Source organism: Coregonus clupeaformis, chromosome 34, assembly GCF_020615455.1.
Source record: "Coregonus clupeaformis isolate EN_2021a chromosome 34, ASM2061545v1, whole genome shotgun sequence".
Lineage (NCBI taxonomy): Eukaryota > Metazoa > Chordata > Actinopteri > Salmoniformes > Salmonidae > Coregonus > Coregonus clupeaformis.
The window spans coordinates 44591031-44614597 of record NC_059225.1 but is presented as its reverse complement, the minus strand read 5'-3'; the positions used below and the strand labels follow the sequence as shown (position 1 = coordinate 44614597).

The window sequence follows — 23567 nt, the reverse complement described above, 5'->3', positions numbered from 1 at the left end:
AATGGCTGTGATAGGAGAAAACTGAGGATGGATCAACAACATTGTAGTTACTCCACAATACAAATCAAATGAAAGAGTGAAAAGAAAGAAGCCTGTACAGAATAAAAATATAACAAAAAATGCATCCTGTTTGCAATAATGCACTAAAGTAAAACTTTAAAAAATGTGGCAAAGAAATTGTCCTGAATGCAAAGCGTTATTTTTAGGGCAAATCCAACACAACACATCACTGAGTACCACTCTTCATATTTTCAAGCATGGTGGTGGCTGCATCATGTTATGGGTATGCTTGTCATCGGCAACGACTAGGGAGTTTTTTTAGATAAAAATAAACGGAATAGAGCTAAGCACAGGCAAAATCCTAGAGTAAAACCTGGTTCAGTCTGCTTTCCAACAGACACTGGGAGACAAATTCACCTTTCAACAGGACATTAACCTAAACACAAGGCCAAATATACACTGGAGTTGCTTACCAAGACGACATTGAATGTTCCTGAGTGGCCTAGTTACAGTTTTTACTTAAAACGGCTTGAAAATCTATGGCAAGACTTGAAAATGGCTGTCTAGCAATGATCAACAACCAACTTGACAGAGTTCGAAGAATTTTAAGTAAAATAATGTGCAAATATTGTACAATCCAGGTGTGCAAAGCTTTTAGAGATTTACCCAGAAAGACTCACAGCTGTAATCGCTGCCAAAGGTGATTCTGACGCTCAGGGGTGTCAATACTTATGAAAATGAGATTTTTCTGTATTTTATTTTCAATACATGTGTAAAGATTTCTGAAAACATATTTTAACTTCGTCATTATGTATAGATGAGTGAGAAAAAATATATATTTCATCCATTTTGAATTCAGACTGTAACACAACAAAATGTGGAATAAGTCACGGGGTATGAATACTTTCTGACGGGACTGTATATGTAAAATGATTAAGGGAATACAAGATACATGCACAAATATTCTCACACCTATCTTTGTAATCTAATTATATTACTCAAACTCCTGATGTTAAAGTTTAAACACTGAGATAAACACTAATGCTGAGGCACTATTTAATAGTTTTTTTTTTAAATACAATAAAAAAGCTTATTCAGATTCAGAAGGGTTCTATGTAGAATCCTTCTTGCCTTCCAAAGAATCCTTCTTGCCTTCTAAAAATCATTCTTGCTTTCCAAACAATCATTAAAGAACCCTTTCTTCCAAAAACAGTTCTTAGGATGAAAAAGGTTCTAGGTAGAACTCTTTGCCTTACAAAGAACCCATGTCTTCAAAAAAAAGTGTTCTTCAGATGAAAACGATTCCTGGTAGAATCTTATCCCTCCTCAGATAACCTTTTGGAACCCTTTTTTCTAAGAGTGTACATAGTTAAGCCAACCACCATGTTTGCATAAGTTATGATCCCACTACATATCAGAGAGAATCTCAAGTTGTTGTTGTTTGTTTTTCTTTATGTTATGTTTATTCATCATTGCCATCGATACACACACTCAAGTGAGCCGTGAAACTGCACAATTACATACAATGTCCCTGGGACAACGTCTGGTGTTGGGATGCATCTACTGCTTGTCCCCGTATAGGCTTGACGGTCATTCTGTTGTTATGAGTTGTTCTGAGTAAAGCCATGCCTAAGATGTATGTCTAGTTGTCTACATATGTCCCACCAGTCAACTCCTAGTAGAACCTCTACTGTGCATCTGATGTCCACTATAGCCAGTGCACCTAATCATTTATGGTTTCTCCCAATGCATGCAGTTCGGCAGAATGTCTCATCCCTAGGTGTTGCTAACCGAAACCAAGGTAGGCTATACCTCCAACTAAGATTAAACATATATCTTTACAGATCTACTCATATATACAGTAGTTAAACAGTGACTGTACTCGCCGTGACAGTTGAGACCAGATCCACCAGGAGGGAGTTTTTCTGTTGATCTGTGTCAAAAGCCTTAGTGATCTAGATTTTATAAACTTGAAAAAAAAAGATACAAAAAAAATTGACAAAAAAAATGTATTCTCTGTATCTCTTTTTCGTGAAAGAGGGCTTTGGCACCTTTGAAATGGGCAAGTTTGATTCCTGGCATACTCGGCAGACATGCATGAGCTGCAACATGCTGTGACTCTGTTACAATATCCTCCTCCCCTCCACTATTTGAGCCCCAAGATGCGGAATCTCTCCACAAGAGCAGGACGACGATAGGCGTTCAGTCTTTCTCTCTCTCTCTCTTCCATCCCGTTTCAATATCCTTAGATTATCCCCTTCGTTTTAATTAGGTGTGGCGCTTCTAGGGATTCTAGAATCCTATCTGGGCTCGGCGGAAGAAAATAGGGCGATTTCACAGAGCGGTTTATGTAGATTGATTTCAGGCAATCTCAAGTTGATCCATTGTGCTGATGTGCTGTGGCTGTGGCGACCGTTTTGCAAACAAACTGCACATGTATTTCCATACAGAGCTCTACCCAAGCGGATGTAGAGATGTAGAGCCCTCAAACTCAACTCTGGACCTCGAAGCCAGTTTCACTGCTTTTTTTCATTCTCTCCCTCTAATCAGGGACTGATTTAGACCTGGGACACCAGGTGTGTGCAATTCATTATCAGGTAGAACAGAAAACCAGCAGGCTCCAGACCTCGTAGGGTAAGAGTTGAGTACCCCTGATATAGAGGGTATAGTGTTTATATCAGGGCTGCCCAACCCTCTTCCTGGAGATCTACTGTCCTGTAGGTTTTCAGTCCAACCCTAATTTAGCATATCTGATTCAGCTAGTTAAGGTCTTGTTGAGCATCTAATAAGTAGAATCAGGGGTGTTAAATTAGGGTTGGACTGAAAACCCACAGGACGGTAGATCTCCAGGAAGAGGGTTGGTCAGGCAAGAACATGGGAGAGCATGTGAGAGGGGCTCAGTCAGGGTTGACCATTGTTTCACCTCCAGTTTGTTTGCTTGTTATCTGAGATGCGGGCAGCAGTAGGATTGTGGGATTATTGTGTGCCGCGCCAGTGAGCCTCGACCCTATGCCCCGATGAACAGACCTATGGGAAATTATCCCACTGGGCTTTCCTAAAGGAAGTGTGGTGTTGGTACGTTGGGAGAATGTAATACCAGAACAGAACACTACTGTTCATCTACGTTGTGACGACGATAGCATGGTGTTGTTGGACTGTCTCACCGGGTTTGGATACTAATGACAGTCAGGATTGTTCAGAAGGAATCATTCATAAAAATAAGATTGTACCCTCCTCTACTCCTTTTTCTATATGACTGATAACCTCGTCTCTTCCAAATGGTAAACTTGTGTAGATTCCATGCAACATGATTCAACAGACTGCATCTGTAATTGTCAGGGCAACCACACTTTATGCCACAGTCCTAGAATGTTATTCTAGAACTTCTTCTTCTTACAGTGCAATGATGGTGAAGACATTGTGTGGGAATTAATTCCTCTAATATTTACAGTCTCAGAATATAACACAAAATATATAGGATCACCTATCTCATTGTTCATTTAATAATTCATGTCAGACCATCTTTACTGTATGTTTATTTCACACTTTTTTGTACTATAGTGAAAAAATATGAATGTGTATGATTCTCAGTTCTTTAACCCTTCTGAACATTATATTATTTAATGTTTAACAAAATATATCATGCTTTTGTTTATTTATTTGTTTGTTTTTCTTCTTTTTTTAATTTGTCCAGTAGCTCCTCAAGTTGCTTTGTCAACTGTCCCTTCAGTTCAAGTTGCAAACAGCAAGCGAGGTAGGAGGTTCTCAGATTCATACAGTGCCCCCCCTGCGTCAGCAGTTGTCAAAAGCTATGTCCCCACTGTATGAATCTAGAATGACCTGTGTATGTGCTACTTTAGGCACCTAACCCAACCCTACCCCTGTAGTACATTGTAGTACTAATCCACAACTATCCCCATGAACTATGACCAATGTGCACTCTGTATCCATAAAGAATGGGGTTTGCTTTGCGGTGTGGATATGTGGTACACATAGAGTATATATTTCTGTAAAGGGTGCATGATCCTGTGTCTATCTACATCTAGTGTAATCATTATAAGTGCTATTGAATAGAATTCTTCAAAGTACACAATAATAAGGATAGTCTGCAACATATCATTGTAATGCCTCACATAAATATTCTAGAGTATGTTTCGGAGACCTTACTTTAGACATGATGAACCCTATTTTTCAATCAGGGAGAGTATTGGTCTTCTAAGAGTAGGTTTCAGAGAAGATAGCATAAATGTTATGAGAACTTCTATTAACTGTGGAACTTGGCAGCAAATAGACCAGAACATATTATTTTCCTTGAATATAGTTAAATAGGCTAGCTAGGCCCCTGTCTTTCATTTCCAAGGCTCAATGTCTTTTGTGGTGACCGACGGAAAGACCTCAATCCAGAACTTAATAACCACAATCCCTTCCCAAAGCCCCTGTAACTCAGAGAGGGCTGTCTGTCCAACTGCCTGTAACTCAGAGAGGGCTGTCTGTCCAGCTGCCTGTCTGCAAAGGCTTAAGAAACCCATCTGACCCAGCGTGAAAGTTGGTGTCAGCAGTCGCTCCACAAGACAGATTGAACCCAGCTCTAAGGCTGATCTGGGCCGGTGTCACACACAAGGCTCCACTTGGACGTGACCGCCTTTGATTGGCATGCCTGCCCGACTTCGTGGGACTAAGCAGTAGGCACAGGGCGTAGCCTGACTCCCAATCTGGGAGCTAATACTACACAATACTACACAACACTACACAACACTACACAACACACAACAATATGCTCCCCTTGTCACATCTCTGCATACTTTCACCTGCTTCTCATGCAAAGTACTTTTTTGTTGCAAGGTATTTATTGGCTGGGAGGGGTGTCAGGTGGCGGAGTGGTGGGTAGGACATGTAGCAACTCTTCCTCAAAACACCCATCTGGTTCTCTATAGAAAGGACAGTTATGTATTTCCATTCATGTTTTTCTTTAAAAGTCATAGTTGCATGCTCTGTGGTTTAGGATTACAGTTCTGTGTGAATGTAATAACAATGGCCTGTGGATTACACTGTTGCTACAAAGGTACCTGCTCCTCTCTTCCTCCTATTCTCAAATTGAACACACAGTAGGACAAATAAAGCCTGAACTAATCTAGATGTACATTTCAAACAGTGTGGAGTTGCGCACCTATGCCTTGCCCAGATTGAAATGACATCCCAACTCAACTCATCTCATTTGACCTGTCTTGTACTGTGTGGTCTAGTCCCCATGAAACCCTGTTTTTGTGCCATTCCAGAATCAGAATCCAACTCATCCTTCCATTGTGGTGTGCTTGAAGTGAACGTCTCTTACTCTCTCCCTCTAACAACATGCTTTCTCATAGCCCCAGGGTGAACTGACGTCTAATACCACTGGCTGCATCCGTCCATGCCTGACTTGTCATACTGTACCCCTCTCCACCTCCTCCTAACCTAACATTGTCTCAATGTCAACCCCAATCTCTCCATCCTAACCTCGCATGTGATGGTGCCTCCTCGCTCTACCTTGCTACTACCACCACCGCCGCCCGCCGTAGCACACGCCCTGCGCAACACAACCCAACCCCCACCTCAACATGGCCTCTTGGTCTCTCTCCACCCTTCCTTCTTTGCAAGACTGCGAATGCTTCGGCCACTCCAACCGCTGCAGCTACATCGAGCTGCTAAACTCCGTCATTTGCGTGAGCTGTAAGCACAACACTAGGGGCCAGCACTGCCAGGATTGCAAGCAGGGCTACTTCCGAAATGCCTCTGCAGAGCTGGAAGATGAGAATGTGTGCATAGGTCAGTTCCCTCACCACTGTCTGTCATCATCAGCACTGCTTATACCAGCTGACCCTCTACGTGACCCCACCCCGTTTCAACCACCGTATCCTTCACCTTTCACCTTTCACCTTAGTGCGTCAAACCTCCAAACTCCTGCCTCATGTTTTTCACTGTCTCTTTTCCTGTTGCTGTCTGGGTCCTGTCGTTCCTCACTTGCTTCTGTCCATATGATTGTGACATCACACGCTTCCTTCTCCACAGGGCTTATGTATTAAACTAATTGTTAGTCATCACAATCACAAGGTTTTACATTAAAGAGTATTACTCATAAATGTGTACTGCTATGGACATACTGTACTTTTTCTAAACTGATATGAATTTTACCAGATTATATTTCGACACTCAGGATGGTTTTGAAGCTGTCTATGTCATGAGAGGTTTTTTATTTCAGTTCATTTAAAATAAACGATAATTCCAAATGCTGGTTATGTACACTACATGACCAAAAGTATGTGGACACCTGCTTGTCGAATATCTCATTCCAAAATCATGGGCATTAATATGGAGTTGGTCCCCCCTTTGCTGCTATAACAGCCTCCACTCTTCTGGGAAGGCTTTCCACTAGATGTTGGAACATTGCTGCGGGGACTTGCTTCCATTAAGCCACAAGACCATTTAGAGGTCGGGCACTGATGTTGGGCGATTAGGCCTGGCTCGCAGTCGGCGTTCCAATTTATCCCAAAGGTGTTCAATGGGGTTGAGGTCAGGGCTCTGTGCAGGCAAGTCAAGTTCTTCCACACCGACATCGACAAACTATTTCTGTAAGGACCTCGCTTTGTGCACAGGAGCATTGTCATGCTGAAACAGGAAAGGGCCTTCCCCAAACTGTTGCCACAAACTTGGAAGCACAGAATCGTCTAGAATGTCATGTGTGCTGTAGCGTTAAGATTTCCCTTCACTGGAACTAAGGGGCCTAGCCCGAACCATGAAAAACAGCCCCAGACCATTATTCCTCCTCCACCAAACATTACAGTTGGCACTATACATTGGGGCAGGTAGCGTTCTCCTGGCATCCACCAAACCCAGATTAGTCCGTCGGACTGCCAGATGGTGAAGTGTGATTCATCACTCCAGAAAACGCGTTTCCACTGCTCCAGTGTCCAATGGCAGCGAGCTTTACACCACTCCAGCCGACGCTTGCCATTGCGCATAGTGATCTTAGGCTTGTGTGCGGCTGCTCGGCCATGGAAACCCATTTCATGAAGCTCCCGACGAACAGTTATTGTGCTGACGTTGCTTCCAGAGACAGTTTGGAAATCGGTAGTGAGTGTTGCAACCGAGGACAGACTATTTTTTACGCACTACGCGCTTCAGCATTCGGCGGTCCCGTTCTGTGAGCTTGTGTGGCCGTTGTTGCTCCTAGACGTTTCCACTTCACAATAACAGCACTTACAGTTGATCGGGCAACTGTAGCTGGGCTGAAATTTGATGAACTGACTCGTTGGAAAGGTGGCATCCTATGACGGTACCATGTTGAAAGTCACTGAGCTCTTCAGTAAGGCCATTTGACTGCCAATGTTTGTCTATAGAGATTGCATGGCTGTGTGCTCGATTTTATACACCTGTCAGCAATGGGTGTGGCTGAAATAGCCGAATCCACTCATTTGAAGGAGTGTCCACATACTTTTGTATATATAGTGTATGTGTCACAAATAACCACAAACACGTAGGAATCTGTTCTAAGCATGTTTACCTTCATGCATATTCTATAAGTAGGTCCCTGTGTTTTGCGCAATCATGTGACATAGCAACATTTTATCCTGTATTTTAAGCCTTATCCAAAAATGAGAATTACACCAAAAATGAAAGCAGTTGTCTGAGGATGGTGCTTAACCATCTGAATCGTAAAACAAAGGGTGCAGTTTGATGAAAAAGCTTTAAATAAAGGTTAAAATCCAGGCATGTCACATGATTGTGCAAAACACAGGACCCTATAAAAAATAATATGAAACTATGCCTTTCCATCCGTGTTAGTGTGTAGTGCGTAGTGACTCTGCACCCTACACATGCACATAGCACCCAGGAAACATCTGTTGCCCCTCGCCCTCTGACGTTCTGATCTGGCTGTGGAAAACTGAAAATATTAAACCCACCCTCCACCCCATATCCAGGTGTCTCTTCCAGCCTGAAGTAGAGTCTAACGAACTCGCACACTCCACGCGTAAACCCAGATGTGTCGGAGCGAAGTCAGATTAGCAGGACGGCGATGGCAATCACAGCATATGTCACTGTGGAAGTGCTAGGCCCCGCACAGAAATAGCAATGCAATTCCAGTAGAAACCTTTATAGGCTGCATCTGAAATAGCACCCTATTCCTTATATAGTGCACCTGAAATGGTACCCTATTCCCTATATAGTGCACTACTTTTAACATCATACCTATAGGGAATATAGTGGCATTTTGGACGCACCCAGAGTCAGCGAGGTGTTGCCTTGTGTATAATCCTTTACCCTTACCCATCATAACACATCAGTAGAAGTGTTATCACAGTCAAACCAGTACTCAAATATCAAATCAAACTTTATTGTTCACATACATGTTTAGCAGATGTTACTGCGGGTGTAGTGAAATGCTTACAAATATATCTTACAAATGCTGCAGAGCTATAAGGTTACCATACAGATGGGGTAGAGGAGAGCCTTGTAAGGCTTCTATGTTCACAAGCAGGATTTGGAAAGAGCTTTAACTGTTGATAATGGTAAAGATATGGCCATTTTTGGTGTGGCTAATGATGGTTGTTTTGTTCACACATTATTCTACCAAGACAATATCCACTTATAGTATTAATCAAATAAGCAGTTTACAATAAACATATTTGCCCTGTAGTTTTCTCAGCAGGGTTGTATTCCCATTAAATGTAAGTGTGGACCAAATGACTAATTGGAATTTCATAGTTTTGGAATGACTTGAAATGTCTGGAGACAACATGTATTACAGTACAACAATGCCTATTTCAATGTTACCGTGCCACTTTCCTCACATTTCAAACATTCTCTGAATCATACTGGACAAGTCCAAGCTATGTAAATCCTTTCTTGTACATTTATCATGTCATTCCTATGGCATCTCTTTGTATGTCTCCACTGTCTCTGTCTCACCTCCTCTGTCATCATGGTTTCCCTCTAACTTTCATGTCTGAAACGGGTTAATGTCAGAGAGAAAATGTGTAATCTTAATGTCATGTCATTTTTCAAATATGGCTACCATATTTAGGTAAATAAGGTTTTGCTTATTGCACTATAAATGTGACTTGTTAAAATGCACAAAATGTTCTAGAAAATAATGAATCACTTTAAATGATCCATACAGTACTTAATGTCTAATTTCCTTCAATCACTCTTTGTCTTCATTTCACGTCATTACTTTTGAAATGGTAGCATTTCTTCTGTAAGTGATAGCTAAGTAATATGTTACTTAGAAATTAGATCTCTGTTACTCAATGAGCCTGTCTATGGTAGTAAAAGGTTGTAGCTGCTGTAAGAAGCCAAAGCACCACCCTGTTCTCCAGCATGTGTGTGTCTTGTTTCTACAGACTGTAGTTGTAATCCCTCTGGCTCAGACAGTGTTCGCTGTAATGGCACAGGATTTTGTAAATGTAAGGAGGGAACTACAGGGGCTAAGTGTCGAGATTGTCTGCCGGGATATTTGTGGGACAATGGCTGCAAATGTAAGTAGAACCACACCCCTACTCTTGTAACTTTGCTCGGACCCCAACCTGTACCTCTCGCTATCTCTCTGTCTCTCTACCTCTATCCTATCTATGTCTCTATTCCTCTATCTCTCCCTCTTTCTCTACCTCTTACCATCTTATCTTATTCTCTATTTCTACTTTTTCGCTGCCACTGCTTGGTCATGCAAGCATGTGCAGCTTTGAATGTCCCCACTCTTGTGGGGAGTAGGCCTATGGATTTAACCCTGACTAACATTGACTAACCAGAAATGAGCCTTTTCAATGATTCCACCTGAATTTAAGACTCAAGGTTGTGCCGCTATAAATGCAGAGATTTAGACTTAAACCATTTTCTCTCAGCTTCTACTGGTAGATGCCAGTCAGTCAGGGAAGCAACCACGCTTTGCATTTGGATGCTTTGTATTCAGTTATTCAGTGGCGTTAAAGAGCTGAAACCTACAACAGCTGAGCTAATATTGACTGGCTGTAGCATGACAGGGACTGCTGGTGATCTGTTTGAGCAGCCCTCTCCTTCTCTCCGCCATCACTGTCTGTTTTACGCTCATGTCCAGATAATGATGGTCAATGCCAGACGTGAGCTATTGCACTGTTCAAAATACTGTTTATCGCTCAAGTTCCAGTATGTTGTCCCAATAGTTTATATTTAGAGGCAAAAGTAGAGAAGGTATTGAATAGGTCAGTCTACTGTACTATTCTACTAATATAGAGTACCTGATACAAACGATGTGGGATTGCTGATCCACAGGCGTCATCAGCCAGGTCAACCTCTCACTGGCCATTTCAACTCCTGACCTGGAACGTCCTCAAGATGGTGAGTTGACAGTGATTGGCCAGATCACTGCTCGCCTGTGGATGGCTTCCAGCTTGGTGCAGATCTTTTTCACCATAACCAACAGAATACATTTTCAGCAGCGCTTGCTAGGCGCTGAACCGCATATCTTCTGTCCTTTGTTGCCCAGAGCAAAAATCAGTCTTCATGTTGATTGGGCAGGGAAATCACTGCAGCCATCTTGAACTGGGGCAGACACTTTTTGAGTGTTTAATTTAACACTATTTGAATTGAATTAACATAGGCACTTTTGCTATGTACAACAATGCAATACATGTATTATTCCATTACTAATCTGATCAGAATTGTTATCCACTTATTGAATATCATATGTGAGGTTCAATTCATTTGTAAATTAATGAAAGGAGATGGATAAATAGAAGATGCACTCTAAGGTCAGAGTAGATTAAACTGATGTATTCTGTGTACACATGGATGCACATGGAGATGGACTGTTAATGAATACAGTTTATCAGAGTGACTGGCAGCATTCGCACCATCACAACTCCACGTTCACACATGCATGACGGGAGGGTAGAGAGCGGGTCGACACGGAATGGAGGAGAGGAATAAACCGAGCGAGAGGAGGAGAGGAGGAGAGATAGACAAGCAACTTTGGTAGAGTACATGTATTACTTGCATTACATTGCTGAGATTGTCTTAGTGGGAATGCTCTTTGTCCCTACTCAGTAAAACCAATACATGCTAGCGAGACACACATCACTGGTTTACGCCTACGCACAATAATTATACACACCTAGTGTGAAGTAATGTCTCAGAAAACTGTCTTTGACACTGTACATGAGCAATCATGCATGGAAATGAACAAATAACGGATAGCCTTATAATTGTTGTATGATTTGTTGAGTATGTTTAACATAAACTACCGGTCAAAAGTTTTAGAACACCTACTCATTCAAGGGTTTTTCTTTATTTTTACTATTTTCTACATGGTAGAATAATAGTGAAGACATCAAAACTATGAAATAACACATATGGAATCATGTAGTAACTAAATCAAAATATATTTTATATTTGAGATTCTTCAAATAGCCACCCTTTGCCTTGATGACAGCTTTGCACACTCTTGGCATTCTCTCAACCAGCTTCACGAGGTAGTGCATTTCAATTAACAGGTGTGCCTTCTTAAAAGTTAATTTGTGGAATTTCTTTCCTTAATGCGTTTGAGCCAATCAGTTGTGTTGTGACAAGGTGGGGGGGTATACAGAATATAGTCCATATTATGGCAAGAACAGCTCAAATAAGCAAAGAGAAACGACAGTCCATCATTACTTTAAGACATGAAGGTCAGTCAATACGTAACATTTCAAGAACTTTGAAAGTTTCTACAAGTGCAGTCGCAAAAACCATCAAGCGCTATGATGAAACTGGCTCTCATGACGACCACCACAGGAATGGAAGACCCAGAGTTACCTCTGCTGCAGAGGATAAGTTCATCAGAGTTACCAGCCTCAGAAATTGCAGCCCAAATAAATGTTTCACAGAGTTCAAGTAACATACACATCTCAACATCAACTGTTCAGAGGAGACTGTGTGAATCAGGCCTTCATGGTCGAATTGCTGCAAATAAACCACTACTAAAGGACACCAATAAGAAGAAGAGACTTGCTTGGGCCAAGAAACACGAGCAATGGACATTAGACCGGTGGAAATTTGTCCTTTGGTCTGGAGTCCAAATTGGAGATTTTTGGTTCCAACCGCCGTGTCTTTGTGAGACGCGGTGTGGGTGAACAGATGATCTCCGCATGTGTATTTCCCACCGTAAAGTATGGAGGAGGAGGTGTTATGGTGTGGGGGTGCTTTGCTGGTGACACTGTCTGTGATTCATTTAGAATTCAAGGCACACTTAACCAGCATGGCTACCACAGCATTCTGCAACAATATGCCATCCCATCTGGTTTGGGCTTAGTGGGACAGGGCAATGACCCAACACACCTCCAGGCTGAGTAAGGGCTATTTTATCAAGAAGGAGAGTGATGGAGTGCTGCATCAGATGACCTGGCCTCCACAATCCCCCGACCTCAACTAAATTGAGATGGTATGGGATGAGTTTGACCGCAGAGTGAAGGAAAAGCAACAAAAAAGTGCTCAGCATATGTGGGAACTCCTTCAAGACGGTTGGAAAAGCATTCCAGGTGAAGCTGGTTGAGAGAATGCCAAGAGTGTGCAAAGCTGTCATCAAGGCAAAGGGTGGCTATTTGAAGAATCTCAAATATAAAATATATTTTGATTTGTTTAACACTGTTTTTGGTTACCTCATGATTCCATATGTGTTATTTCATAGTTTTGATGTCTTCACTATTATTCTACAATGTAGAAAATAGTAAAAATAAAGAAAAACCCTTGAATGAGTGGGTGTTCTAAAACTTTTAACCGGTAGTGTAGCTATACAATTTCAATGCTGTAAAAGCTTGATGTAGACCTACATTATCTAACTACATTACCCATTATAATGTAGTCCTACCTACATTACCCAATGTTGGTCTATACCTGGCTCTCCTCAAATATCACTCAATTGTACATGTATATGTCAGTCTCAATCTGTATGCAGACTGGAGCATGCAATTAAAACTCAAATCTCTGGCCAAATAGAGCCCATTCCCACAGAGGCACACCTAGCTCATTGGTTTCCTTCTCTAAATATTATCCCTCATATCAAAAGTAAACCCAATAAATCTCAGTTTATTCTCTGCGCAGGGTCTGTTTACACTCAGGGAATGGTAAACGTGAGAGATTGGGAGGAACAGTGAGTGTTGATTGCATCCACCCCATCCCAATTTTAGTTTACCTGTTCCTCCTCGACTGTCTCTTCAGTTTAGAACCCATTATTTAGTGTGGCATTGACTATTTTCAGATGCTAATTTCAACTCCACCTTGTCCTTGACCACAGTTTGCTTGAATTATTTTGTCATACTAATCCTCATGCTGAAAAGGGCCCCTAGATGAATATAGAGTTCAGTGGAGGCTCCTCAGTGAATTTCATAAAAATAAAAACAGTGAAACATTAAAAAAGCGATAATTTTTAGATAAAACTACACCAAATATATTCACGCCACCAAATAATTGATTAAAACATACTGTTTTGCAATTAAGGCCTACAGTAACCTCAACAGCACTCTGTATGGTAGCACCATGGTGTAGCCGGAACACAGCTAGTTTCCATCCTCCTCTGGGTACATTGACTTCAATACAAAACCTAGGAGGCTCATGGTTCTCACCCGCTTCCATAGACTTAGACAGTAATTATGACAACTTCCAGAGGACATTCTCAAACCTGTCATAGGTCTTGCAGCATGAACTGACATGTTGTCCACCCAATCAAAGGATCGGAGAATGAATCTAGTACTGAAAGCATAAGCTACAGCTAGCTAACACTGCAGTGCATACAATGTGGTGAGTAGTTGACTTAAAGAGAAAAAAATACAATAGTTGAACAATTTTAAACAAATGAATTTCTTCAAAAATGAAGGAGAAGCGAGAGAGAGAGAGACCTCTATATTTCGTTGTATATTTATTTTCACTTTCACTAAGCTAGCGAATGCAGCTAGCTAGTTTAGCCTACTCAAACACCCAGCTCAAACAGAAAGGGATGCTATGTTACCTAGCTGGCTATGGCTATCCAACACAGGAACTCTTCCAAGTCAAGGTAAGGTTTTGATTTTATTAATTTATTGTCACCGGGGCCCGCCGGTATAACTGCTAAACTGCTTGCTGACTGTACACTGTACTGCATGATTGTAGCAGGTTTACTAACGTGTTAGTTCTAGTAGCTATGTTGACTATGACGTTAGCTAATAATGGTGACAACGATGTAGGCTGTGTGTAGCGGTTAGCGTTTATGATATGAAGGTTTGGCTTGGAACGGTTTTTCTGCCTGATCATAGACAGCTGATGTGTTGTGCACTGAAGTCCAAAAGTGAAGGGAAAAGGTGAGAGCATGTAGATGCAAGAAGGAATTATTGCTACAACGATCAAAGTGATCATGCTGTTTGTATTTTGCTGCTATGAAAGTGAACTGTGTTTGCATGTGATCAGGGGTGTATTAATTCCGCCTATTCTGTTGAAAATGTTTTTATTTTTCTCCCCAATTTTCATGATATCCAATTGGTAGTTACAGTCTTGTCCCATCGCTGCAACTCCCGTACGGACTTGGGAGAGGTGAAGGTCGAGAGCCATGCGTCCTCCGAAACACGACCCTGCCAAGCCGCAATGCTTCTTGACACACTGCTCGCTTAACCTGGCAGCCAGCCGCACCAATGTGTCGGAGGAAACTGCCGACCGTGTCAGTGTGCATGCGCCCGGCCCGCCACAGGAGTCACTAGAGCGCAATGGGACAAGGACAACCCGGCCGGCCAAACCCTCCCCTAACCCAGACGACGCTGGGCCAATTGTGCATCGCCTCATGGGTCTCCCGGTCGCAGCAGGCTGCGACACAGCCCGGGATCGAACCCAGATCTGTAGTGACGCCTCAAGCACTGCGATGCAGTGCCTTAGACTGCTGCGCCACTCGGGAGGCCCTGAAAAACGTTCTTAAACAGAAGCAAACGGGGATAAACATAATTGAATTTATATAGGGAAAATTTGAGTATCATGTAGTAGCCTATTTTATTGTATTTATTTTACCCTTATTTTACCAGGTAAGTCGACTGAGAACACATTCTCATTTACAGCAACGACCTGGGGAATAGTTACAGGGGAGCGAAAGGGGGATGAATGAACCAATTGGAAGCTGGGGATGATTAAGTGGCCATGATGGAATGAGTGCCAGATTGGGAATTTAGCCAGGACACCGGGTTTAACACCCCTACTCTTACGATAAGTGCCATGGGATCTTTAGTGACCACAGAGAGTCAGGTCACCCGTTTAACGTCCCATTCGAAAGACGGCACCCTACACAGGGCAATGCCTCATACTGGCCCTCCAACACCACTTCCAGCAGCATCTGGTCTCCGATCCAGGGACCGACCAGGACCAACCCTGCTTACCTTCAGAGGCAAGCCAGCAGTGGGATGCAGGGTGGAATGCTGCTGGCTAAAACTTATCGATGTTACATTGAGCTGGGTGAATGGAATATGAATGACCGAAATAGAAATAAGGCCATGCTCATTAAAAACAAAAACGTCCTCCCTCATTTTAACCGGCACCGACCGCCACTGATAGAGTTATTGTAACAACTCTATCCTTACTTAGTGTACCTCAGCTCCAACCCCTAAGCTTGGGCTGTGAGCAGTGGGCCAATGTGAAGGTAACAGAGACACATAGAGAGGTATGTGTGTGTGCCCAGGGTGGACCAGGAGCTCTCCCAGGGGTAATAAATCACAGGTAGGATAGCCACATATCCTGGGCTCAGCACCCTTGATAAGGCATCAGGGGACAGAGACAGAAACAGAGACAGAGACAGAGACAGAGACAGAGACAGAGACAGAGACAGAGAGAATAGTAGCCTTCACCAGAAAGACAGGAATAGAGAAACTAAAAAAAAGTAACTTCCTGCAGCTAGAATGAATTATTATTGAAGTCAGGCCTCTCAACACAGAAAGCAGAATCTATCCAGCATCTTTTAGTCTGACTAATGTAGTCTCAAATCAAATCAAATCAAATCAAATTTTATTGGTCACATGCGCCGAATACAACAGGTGCAGACATTACAGTGAAATGCTTACTTACAGCCCTTAACCAACAGTGCATTTATTTTAAACAAAAAAGTAAGAATAAAACAACAACAAAAAAGTGTTGATTAGAACTCTGTCCAAGTTTACCATCACTTCATTTAACTGTCACCTTTACTGCTCTCCTCACCCTCTTCTACCAACTCTCTGGTAACACTTTGGTATTGATCTGTCAGTGTTAAGTGGTTCAGTGGTTAATGTTGGCTCTTGTCCTTCCACTGTATTTCTGGCCCTTAATTCAAACCCTGTTGTATTATAAGAGTATCAGTAAGAAGCATTATCTATGTGGTAGGAATAGCACATTTCTAGGACCTACACGTCTCATCAGAATGCATTGCCTGTACAGTCGTGGTCAAAAGTTTTGAGAATGACACAAATATAAATTTTCACAAAGTCTACTGCCTCAGTTTTTATGATGGCAATTTGCATATACTCCAGAATGCTATGAAGAGTGATCAGATGAATTGCAATTAATTGCAAAGTCCCTCTTTGCCATGAAAATGAACTTAATCCCCAAAAAACATTTCCACTGCATTTCAGCCCTGCCACAAAAGGACCAGCTGACATCATGTCAGTGATTCTCTCGTTAACACAGGTGAGAGTGTTGACGAGGACAAGGCTGGAGATCACTCTGTCATGCTGATTGAGTTAGAATAACAGACTGGAAGCTTTAAAAGGAGGGTGGTGCTTAAAATCAGTGTTCTTCCTCTGTTAACCATGGTTACCTGCAAGGAAACATGTGCCATCATCATTGCTTTGCACAAAAAGGGCTTCACAGGCAAGGATATTGCTGCTAGTAAGATTGCACCTAAATCAAGCATTTATCGGATCATCAAGAACTTCAAGGAGAGAGGTTCAATTGTTGTGAAGAAGGCTTCAGGGCGCCCAAGAAAGTTGATTCAGCTGCGGGATCGGGGCACCACCAGTGCAGAGCTTGCTCAGGAATGGCAGCAGGCAGATGTGAGTGCATCTGCACGCACAGTGAGGCGAAGACTTTTGGAGGATGGCCTGGTGTCAAGAAGGGCAGCGAGGAAGCCACTTCTCTCCAGGAAAAACATCAGAGACAGACTGATATTGTGTAAAAGGTTTGGATTGGACTGCTGAGGACTAGGGTAAAGTCATTTTCTCTGATTAATCCCCTTTCCGATTGTTTGGGGCATCCGGAAAAAAAGCTTGTCCGGAGAAGACAAGGTGAGCGCTACCATCAGTCCTGTGTCATGCCAACAGTAAAGCATCCTGAGAACGTTCATGTGTGGGGTTGCTTCTCAGCCAAGGGAGTGGGCTCACTCACAATTCTGCCTAAGAACACAGCCATGAATAAAGAATGGTACCAACACATCCTCCGAGAGCAACTTCTCCCAACCATCCAAGAACAGTTTGGTGACGAACAATGCCTTTTCCAGCATGATGGAGCATCTTGCCATAAGGCAAAAGTGATAACTAAGTGGCTCGGGGAACAAAACATTGAAATGTTGGGTCCATGGCCAGGAAACTCCCCAGACCTTAATCCCATTGAGAACTTGTGGTCAATCCTCAAGAGGCGGGTGGACCAACAAAAAACCCACAAATTCTGACAAACTCCAAGCATTGATTATGCAAGAATGGGCTGCCATCATAAAATGCTTGTAATTATACTTCAGCATACCATAGTAACATCTGACAAAAATATCTAAAAACACTGAAGCAGAAAACTTTGTGAAGACCAATACTTGTGTCATTCTCAAAACTTTTGACCACGACTGTAGATAGAGAATGAATATGCACAAACCATCCTCTTGTCAGGGCCAAACCAATAAGGCCCCTCTTGCAAAAGAATCCTATTTTTGCAAAGGGCAATTGGAGATAAAAATGAATGGTCAAAACGAAAGGTTGACGTTTAATTAATAGAGTCTTGTCCATGTCAGGATTACTTCAGGGACCCTAGGGGTAAAACATGTATTTTTAATTAATTCACTTGATTACTCTCACCGAGATCTTGAGGGGAACACACACCCCATTACCAAGTTGGTCTGCCTGCCTGCCTGCCTGTTTCCCTGATAGTATTTGCTAAACCAGACAGTGCAGAAGATAAAACAAAAAATTATAAATTAATCGGTGTTGTCATTGTCATGTGTCAAATTGGCTCTTAATATCAAGCCGTCCATATGATGATTGCCTTGGTAACGTTGCATTAATAGTCTTGACGCCACAGGTGTTTTCTGTCTCATTATTTTTCTACGTCCATGATAGGAAACAGTTGCTTGATGGTTTACAGGGAAAAGATTCATTAGCATTGTAAAGGAAAAAACGGTCTTGGGCATGCTTGATGACGAACACAAACCCATGATTGGAGTCTGGGACTTGTAGTCTTTTGACAGATTGTACCTATCCATCAATACCCTGTTGGGTTGAACATACTATTTCTAAATAGAATATAGCCTTTAAAGATGCTGTCATAAAAAGAGAAGTTTGTACCTGCAGCTGTGGATATGAAAAATAAGTGTGAGAGAGGGTCAGTGTCAGTTATTCTTGTAATATTTTATTTTCAAAATATTTCAAGGGGGAACATTCAACTGTCACACTGTTTTCCCCTTTCATGAAAGGGCCAAATGAGCCCCGTCTCTCTCTTGTTGTGCTGCATTGAGGTGGTCTGGCCCTAGCCTGCTTGTTTATCACTGTTTATTTGTCTCTCTCCATCGGTTGGTTTGTTAGTTCTGTGCTGGGCTGGGTTGGGTTTGTTGGTTTGTTTGCCTGCAGCTTGCTTGACAGCTAAGCTCCAATGGGAATAGACTGGCCTTGGTGTCCCCGGCTCTAAATATACCCATTCCCACCTAACTCTCAACTCAACTCATATAAAGTCAGTTCAGTGTTTTGGAAAAGCCCACGGGCTGTGGAGAAACTTTGTGCCGAGCTACGATTCATCACGTGGTATAGACCCTTCAGTGGGATCCTAGTATAGCACCACAAAATGACGCATGACGAATGGCCACTTCACCATTTTGGTAATTAATGTAATGGGAATGATAAAAGGAACACGTTCAGATTGGAGAGGAACATTTGAGAAAGACACAATGATCAAGTGCATTATGCAAAAAATATATTAATTGTCTCTAGAAATGGGCTTATAACCCGGAATCTTAATAAATCATTTATATTTTGCATAGTGCGTACAAATGTTACAAATACTTGTAGTTTCTCTATCTATTACAGAATGTTATTACCTGTTTTGAAATTGGAAGAAGAAAATGATTCATGCAAGAATTTCATCGATAGTGCTTAAAGACATTTTGACCAACACAACAACAAAAGTTGTATTCACTACAACATTTTAGTCATTTAGCAGACGCTCTTATCCAGAGCGACTTACAGTTAGTGAGTGCATAAATTTTATTCATGCTGGCCCCCCGTGGGAATCGAACCCACAACCCTGGTGTTGCAAACACCATGCTCTACCAACTGAGCTACACGGGGCCATGAGTTGACATGAGATGTAGAACTTATTTGATAAAATCATGTTGGAAATGAAACTGTTAACTTACTGCAATGTATCTAGCCGGCAGTGTGACAACCGTGCCACAACAGCATGGTCAGAATAAATGTCTTATCAAAAATGTCTGGTATTAAAGATTATCGTCTTCTTCTACCATTCTTATCCTGTCATCAATATTGTGGGAATCGGATGGTTTGAAATTCATTTTCAAATATTTATGTTCTCTTTTTTTGTTTTCATTTGACTCAAATTACACGTCAGTGAGATGAGATTTTGTTGTTTTTTTACTAACCAGTATAAATTACTGACATTTATTAATGTTCTTTTTTATCACTGCACTGGTTTTGCTGCATGTGATGCATTACTGTCATAGTCATGATTGATCTGCAAAGTAGCTAAAATGCTTAATTCAACTTAATGCTATTACTTGCTAGTAAACTTGTTAGCTACTTCAGTGGCTGTTGAACACATTTTTACCGGCGAATGAACACATTTCTAGTGGCAAATGTGTTAAATTATAGCCATGGTATGAAAGGGATAATCAACTCGGGGCTCTATGCGTTCTCTGGAAAATAACACAACTCTGTGGAAGGTCAGTTCCACTCCGCTAGTCCTTCATGGAACACACCTTCCACGTCGTTCATTATTTTCCATAGAACGCATAGTCCCTCGTTGATTATACCTTACTTATTGCACTCACTAGACCTTGAGATGGAGATCAGCTCAGATAACAGTACGATTTGTATATCAACATAACAGTCAGGGTAGTGAGCAGTGCACAGTCTTCTACTCCAGGTGTGTGTATATGTGTCTCACATATCTCTCCATCTCTCTCTCAGCCCGAGTGTGTGACAACGAGCTCCTGCACTGTCAGAACGGCGGTGTGTGTCTGAACAACCTGCGGTGCCAGTGTACCGCGGCATTCACGGGCCTGCTGTGTGAGAAGCCCCGCTGTGAGTCGGATCTGGGGGGCTGTGGTGGGCCCGACTCGGGCCAAGCCGCCCTCTCGTCTACACCACTCTCCACCCTGCTACTGCTCCTGCTTGGCTCGGCGCTGCTCAGAGAGGCCTCCTACAGGCCCACTCTGCTCTGAGAACCAGAGGCCTACACTGTCTACATGGAACTGGTGGAGCGAACTACCCAATTACCAACTACACTACAACAACAACCAGAACTACAACGACCATGAGCTTAGTCTATTGTACTGTACTGTACTATACTGTACTGTACAGTACTGTACTGTATGAGCTGTCCACTAGACACAGCAAGGACACACGCTGTCTATAAGGGAATGTGCCAGATTGAAAGCAAAACTTTAATTTGAGTTTAAAAAATAAAAGTATATATAGAAATAAGAGTTTAAAAAAATTAAATAAATAAATAAAAATAAATACCAGATATTTAAAAAGAGTTTAACTTGAGCATTTGCTTAATAAAAAGTCAAACAAGTCAAACAACGGACACCAGTGACCTAAGCCATACCAGAGACTTTTCCCCCTAACTGTCAAAAGGAGGGACTGGAGATGACAGACACTTTGTTCACTTCCTCTCTTATCGCCACGGCAATGGCAGCTGCAACCAATCAGCAGCAGCGAGCTCTAGCTAGCAAGGCCAGCAGCTGCTAGCTGCCCCTGTCCTAGGGTGCTTTGGGGTTTGATGCTGGCTGGATTGAACTGCTTCTGGGCTGAACTGACTGACTGACTGACTGACGCAGAACTCCATAGAACTGTCCCTACCGCTGCTGAAGGGTGGACAGACAGGCTGTTTGAAAAATGTAACGTAAATAGAGAAATCGAGGCGGATGGAAAATAAAAAAGGAAATGTAAGCATTCTTTGCTGTCAGTGCATTGTGGATATAAGGAAATCCATCCGGACTGCCACATTTTGACCTGCGTCAAAAATCTTTCCCACGTCTCTCTCTCTCTCTCTCTCTTTCTTATTCTGTTCTCTCGGTCTCCCTCGCTCCCTCTCTGTCTGTCTCTCTCTCTCTCTCTCTCTCTCGCTCGCTCTCTCTGTCTCCCTCTCCATCCTTCTCTATATCTCTCTCCCTATATTCCTCACCTGTCCCGTCCCACCCAGCCCCTCTGTCCACTGACCTGTGCTTTTGTGAACGTTACTCTGTAACCCTTGTCGGTTGAAAGATTTTTTGTCCGGTGTTAGTGACGCACATGTGTAATAGCCCCCTATCCTTCCCCTCCAAAAGATAGCCAGACTACCTGTATACTTATTTGACCTTTAGACCACTGCATTACCTGAGACATTGGTCAAAGAGCTTAGTGTTCACTTGAGCTGACAAAGTGCTTAGAGAATCATCAGTGTATTTACAAGTTATTTTCTTGACAGAGCAAAAAATAAATGTCATCATTATTTTGTACTATTTGCTGAACAGTGTTAAATTGCAACTTGTTACTGTATCTACTCCAGATGAAAACTAAAAAGCAGAAGAAATGTTTTTGTTATTTCCTTTCTTTCACTGGTTTTTTTTCTCTTTTGGTTGCGCAGTTTGAGTTTCCTCAGTATTGGCAACGTGCTGGCATCAAAGAATATCGGTTTACATCTACAGTATACTATAGTGTAATAAGATCCCACAAAAGGACATTCTAAATGTTTTCTTGTTGCTTTAACACTGGAAAAATTTAAGTGAATAAAAGTTTAAGAAATAAGTTGAGACAACTGTGTTGATCATTGCTTGTTCCTCAGTTGAAAATTCAACAGTGAATAAGCTGCAATAAAAAAAAAATAATGTGTATGCACTTTAAGGACACAAACAGTAGTATATCGTTTTTCCAAGCACAAATATAAACTGAAGCAAATACCTTTAAATACCTTGGGAGGGGCTAATAATGACAAACTGGGGGTGGAGAATGCTATAAGCACCAGTGAAATTCGAACGCTATTTATCTTGAATTCAATCCGGTAAAGATTTGTTTCAGTGAAATGCATTGTGGGGGAGGGTGAATTAAATATTAACAGCTATCGACGTCTACCTGAGAGCCTGTGTTCAAAGTTTATAAAGTGGGTCTTGTCAGATACTAGACAGTTCATCCATAACCTGAAAAATCCAAACCTAAGCTCCTGCTGAGGCTCTCTTTCTTTCTTAGTTTCTCTAAAAGTTTGGGTGACTTGAAGTTTTAACTTTAACCTTGTTCGTTTATTTGGAGGGCTTATCTGATGTCATATGATGTGTTCTCCCTGTTGTTCAATCAGTGTGTATGCTATGAGGATAATGTACCTGGTCTATGACAATGGCACAATGGCAATGTACATAAAGAAACAGGTTGTTGTTGTTGTTGTTATTGTTGTTGTTTTTCTGTTGTTTTGTCATCTTCATGAATGAGTATTGCTCTCTAAATGTTAGGATCTCTAGTGGCACTTCATCCAAAAAGTGTTGAAGAGATAGCAAAAAACATATATTAATCTCTCCCTGGATCCTTGTTATGGAAACCCCCCCCCAAAAAAAATTATTTCCATAACAAGGATCCAGGGAGAGATTGTTATATGACTACACTAAGAAGAAAACAGAATTCAAATAGCTGCTTTATATACGGTGTGTTTATTGGGGCAATAACTACTGTATTTATGCCATCTTTCCATTTTACAGCTTGGCCAACCATAACTGCCACTTTGCAGCCTACTCACTGATGAAGACATACTATTCAAACAGCCATGTGTTTTCAATGGTGTGCTATTTCTTTATAAAACACAAAGTCAGTTGCCTAGGCAGGTCTTTAAATCGCAGTTGGCAAAGGCCTTTTTTTATTATAAATTTTCTAGGGAGCGACTATCGGTTGAAAAAAATTACAATACTGAAGTTTGGCCAAGTTACAGCAAGCTCACGGATTAATTTTAATTTCTGTGGAGGTCCCTGTTGCAATCCTGACGGAGCCACCAAATCGTATTCAAATCCCAGGAAGAGGTTGAATACCAAACCTGCTGGCCCTCTCAACCCTCTCACAGGGGACATATGGTGGCAGAGATTACATACTAGTATGCCTCTTTCTTCTGCTGGAATAATACATTCGATCAGCTTTACTCCTATTATC

General features: G+C 41.9%; 1 protein-coding gene across 10 annotated transcripts in view; it reads left to right on the top strand.

Annotated features, from left to right (window-relative positions):
• ntng1a (netrin g1a) overlaps positions 1-21507 on the top strand; it is a 157949-nt gene extending 136442 nt beyond the window's left edge. For 2 of the 10 annotated variants that reach the window (XM_041862225.2, XM_041862226.2), the window contains exons 6-8: positions 5635-5802; positions 9378-9512; positions 10282-10672. In XM_041862225.2, coding sequence (XP_041718159.1) covers positions 5635-5802; positions 9378-9512; positions 10282-10550 — 572 coding nt within the window. In that variant the 3' untranslated portion in view covers positions 10551-10672. Of the gene's footprint in view, positions 1-1756; positions 1802-3694; positions 3755-5634; positions 5803-9377; positions 9513-10281; positions 10673-20363 lie in introns of those variants that run through there. The other 8 variants (XM_041862235.2, XM_041862230.2, XM_041862229.2 and 5 more) reach the window with 8 other exon arrangements.
• The last annotated feature ends 2060 nt before the right edge of the window (positions 21508-23567 follow it).